Source organism: Labrus mixtus, unplaced genomic scaffold (assembly GCF_963584025.1).
Source record: "Labrus mixtus unplaced genomic scaffold, fLabMix1.1 SCAFFOLD_241, whole genome shotgun sequence".
NCBI classification, from domain to species: Eukaryota; Metazoa; Chordata; class Actinopteri; order Labriformes; family Labridae; genus Labrus; species Labrus mixtus.
The window spans coordinates 469-5000 of NW_026870081.1; the positions used below are offsets into that span (position 1 = coordinate 469).

General features: G+C 41.3%; 1 protein-coding gene across 2 annotated transcripts in view; it reads right to left on the reverse strand.

The window, feature by feature from the left end:
* Positions 1-334: 334 nt before the first annotated feature.
* Positions 335-4532, reverse strand: part of LOC132960301 (versican core protein-like) — a 4964-nt gene continuing 766 nt past the window's right edge. The window contains exons 2-3 of one of the 2 annotated variants that reach the window (XM_061033180.1): positions 2664-2741; positions 335-1531 (exon numbers count right to left, since the gene is read on the reverse strand). In XM_061033180.1, the coding sequence (XP_060889163.1) occupies positions 1086-1531; positions 2664-2730 (513 nt within the window). In that variant the 5' untranslated portion in view covers positions 2731-2741 and the 3' untranslated portion in view covers positions 335-1085. The remainder of the gene's footprint in view (positions 1532-2663; positions 2742-4532) is intronic. The other variant, XM_061033181.1, reaches the window with a different exon arrangement.

Consider the following 4532-nt stretch of genomic DNA (forward strand, 5'->3'; position numbering starts at 1 on the left):
GTCTGAGTTGTTTAAATGGAGAGTTGTGTGTCACTCATAGGGAGAGTCTTTGTGTGGAGATGAGCCACAAAGACTCCTGTTCACTATTAATGTGGAATCTGTGTAAATGTCTCTGTGGGGGTTTCCAGCCCATGAACTCTGAAACTCTGTCCTCCTTCACAGATGTTTTACCTGCTGGTGCTCATCAGGCTGTGATCAGCTGACCTGCTCTTACAGAGTCAGTGTCCCTGACAGGCTCCAGTTGTTATTCTGAGGGAGTTTTCACATTCCTGCTAAAATATATATATATAAAATATATATCTACGATTCCTCACAAAACATGGTCGACCGCTCGGTTGAGTTGCCGGTCTACGCACACGGCCTCGCTCAAGTCACTTATTTCTTATTTTGTTCACCTTTTCTAACCATTTCTACTCATTCAGTTTGTTGAATAAATTATATTTTATTTTAACAAGTTCTTCTCTCTGTGATGTTAAATATGAAAGAAATCCATTCATGTCCAAAGTAACCCTGAACAGGCAACCAGCTGGTTGACCTGCAGATCTGCTTCCTGATTGGGTAATCTGAAAAATATAACCTGAAAAGTTGCTTAATGAAGAGGCGGTCCACTTCCTCGTTTGAGCATTGTTGCGTTCACATCTCCAGCGGACCGTACTCGAGTTCACATGACATCGTACCACACGTTTGTACGTTTGTGTCCACACTGATCACGAGCCGGACTTTGGGGTCAAGCGTACTCGGATCCGGGGCCCCGGGTCCCTGATGTGAAACCAGCCTAAGCTTTATTTCCTTCATGTTTTATTGATGATTTAAGCGGCTTCACTGTAAACGTACTGTACCTTTAAATATCGTTTCATTTGTTTGATCTTCTTTTTAAACTTCCTCATTATCATCTCTAAAAAGTCTGAGGCGGCCATTTTGTTCTTTTCTTTAAATTTAGATCAATAAATGATGATAATAAAACAATGTGACACCTCTGAGGTGAAACATCGTCACAAACAGGAAGTGAGAAATCTAGTCTCACACGTTTGTAGACTCGGCACACACAGACTCTTAATTGGACTCGTTGGCGGGGTGCGTTTGTTTTACTCACCAGCGACGCTGAGGCTGACGGTGTCCTGCATGTCCTCCATCCCGTGCATCACCTCGCAGCGGTACAGCCCGGCGTCGCTCGCCCTCAGCCGCACCATGATGAGGGAGGCGTCTCCCACCGACAGCGGGTGACTCGGCACCGACACCCGGCTCTGGAACTCCTTCCCCACCTTCACCACGCCGCCCTGCGCCACCAGCACCACCTTCTCCCCCCCCGCCTCCTCCAGCTTCATCCACTTGATCCTCACCTCGTCCTCGGGGTTGGATGTGGAGCGAGGAGGCACGGTGGTGGGAGGCAGAGTGGCGTGCGAGGGAGCGCGTGTAGAGTCGGGCGTGATGGGGAAGTGGCACGGCAGCACCACCCGCCCCGCCAGAGAGCCGGACGCAGGAGAGTTCTTCTGCGGCCCGGTGGAGCCAGGAGGAGCTGGAAAACAGGATCCTGCATGTCAGACACCAAGCAGCCGCTTTAGGAGCTCATGAGGTTTTATTTATTAGTATTATTATTGATTTCATCATCACATGAAAGAGTTTTGATTTCTTTAAAGGTCTTCATTGCAGGGATCTGATTTTTAACTTCTACTGTGTGTGAAGTTATTAATCATACACATTCACACACCGCCACTGAAGAAGCAGAGGGAGCAACGCGGGGTTCAGAGTCTAGTGTACATAATAATAATAATAATAATAAAAATAAAATAATAATAATAAATAAAATAACAATAATAATAAATAAAATAATAATAATAATAAATAAAATAATAATAATAATAATAAATAAAATAACAATAATAATAAATAAAATAATAATAATAATAATAATAATAAATAAAATAATAATAATAAATAAAATAATAATAATAAATATAATAATAATAACAATAATAAATCAAATAATAAGAATAAGAATAATAAATAAAATAATAATAATAATAATAATAATAATAATAAATCAAATAATAAATCTAATAATAATAATAATAAAAGCCTCTTAAGCATTTCCTCCTCATTGTTACGTTTGTCATGTTTCTGGTCCCCCTGTTTGTGGGTTAGGGTTAACTCTCATTGACTCATTGGCGTCATCCTCCTCTCATGAATATAAAAAAACAAACATATCTTTAACACGCTGTAAAAAACCCCACAGAGAACAAAGGGGGGGGGGGGGGGGGGGCAGTAGCTCAGAGTGGGGGGGGGATCCTCCGGTTCAAGTCCTGGAGTGGAACAAGTCTGGAAGTTGGAGAGGTGCCAGTTCACTTCCTGAACACTGCTGAGGTGGAACCAAACCCCCAACTGCTCGGGCGCTCTTTCATGTGCGCACCCCCCCCCCCCCCCCCCAATTACATTAAGTTTTTTGTGACTTTTTCAACCTTTCACCAGGTTTGCAATGAACTCTGGGTAAGTCAGCACATACACAGATTCCAGGAGAGTGTGTCGTTTAGCGTTAGAAGGTTTCAAAGTGAGCGAAACAAACACACACTTATCAGGGACGAGTGAGGAGTTTGAGATTAAGCCAATAAGAGAGAGAGGGGGCAAGAGGACGAGTGATGACATCACTTCCTGCTGGAGGGACTCACCTGATGGAGGCCGAGCTGAACACACACACAGCAGGCAGAGCAGGTGTGTGAGGACGTGTGGAATCATGTCGACACGATCTGTAGAAAAAAAAGAGAGCGAGAACGAGTTGGTTTAATAAAGTTTAACAGGATTAAAACTTTATTTATATTAACAGTTAATAATGGATCTTTGCTTCTTGGTGATTTTAACAGTCATAATGAAGAAGCCTCTTCTAGGTTTACTTCTCATTCAACAATCTGTGAATCTCACTCCACATGTAACGGCTCGTTCAGCCACCAGAGGGCGCACGCTCCTCCTTGTTTCTAACGTTTTTCTTAAATGTTGAATCTGTTGTTTCCGAGGAGATCAACCTTTTCATTTAACCTGTGGTTGTGAAATACAATCTTTTATCCTTAAAGGAGGAATGTGCGACTTTTTGATCCAGTAGATGTCGCCCATGAGCTCCAGAATTAAACCAAAACAAACTTCTGTTAGGCCACACCTCTTCCATACTGAAGCCTCCGCCCTCCTCCAGAGACACACCTCCAACCCCCCTCCCCTCCTCGTGTTCACACGGAGGAGCCGGCCGTCCCGTCCATGTAAACACGGCTCTGACAACAACACAGCCAGCGGGACTCGAGCTTCTCCCTCATTGTAGACAGTCATGACTCAGAGACACATTTACACAGGACAGACTTTATGATTTATTTATGAGGAACATGTCGATCATTCTTCCTTTAACCATCGCTCTGCAGAAACGTTTTCTGCTTCCCGTTATGACTTCCCTATTTTTTATTCATGCTGATGTTGATTCACGTGTTTAGTCTTTTAATCTTTCAAACTATATAATTAGTCCACAGGGGGCGCCAAAATCTACCTGCTTTGAACTGAATTTATAACTTTAAATATTGAAGCTCTTTAGTGAAATATTTGATGAAGAAATGTCGTTCCACAATCATTTAAGACGATGTGATGACATAAAACCACGAGGAGAGTTCTGCTGCAGAACTTCTTCCAATATTTACACTTTGCTTCTTTTTTTTCAGTTAAACTTTAAAATGCAGGTATATGAAATGTTTTAATTCGGGCTGTACACGTTTTTGATCACATTTAATGACTTTATTTTCATAGTTAATTACTATTTATCACGTTTTTAAGAGCATGTTTGTAATTCATTTCAAAATAAAATAGTTAGGCTTTTATTTTGAAATCGAAGCTTGATCCAAAGGCAACTGGACTGGTTGAAGATCTTGAAGACGTTTCACCTCTCCTCAGAAAAGCTTCTTCAGCATTCTTTTTTTTACTCGGGTCCTTAAACGCCACACAGGCTAACTGGTTAGCTCAAAGCTAATAAATTAAATAAATAAATTATTATTATTTATTAAATGAATTTAATATCTTCATAATTAGGATTTACTTGTTAATGCTGAGAGTCCTAAACACATTCTATTTGAATCAGACGATTATTTTCTTTTGGGTGGAGAGAGAGAGAAAGAGAGAGGACAGGAGCCACAGGTTGGACCCGAACCCGGACCGTCCACTAGAACCTCTCCACATGGGGCGCGCGCACTAACCACTAGACTACCGGAAACCAATTATAGAATTACTTCTGTAATAAATCAATACACGTTTTCTAGTCATTGAATTATTACAGATAAAACAGAAACATGTCGAAACATCTCTCTGAACCCCCCCCCCCCCCCCCCACACACACACACACAGCAAGCAAATCCTCACATTGTTAAATCTGGAGGTATTAAATTTATTTATTTATTTTAAAGTCGTGATTGATTTGAAAAGTTATTGAATCTTCTCTGCACTCCGACAGCTTCTGGAAGTCTGCACAGAGTTTAAAATAAAGATTCACTTTTATTCTGGTTCTCATTTGA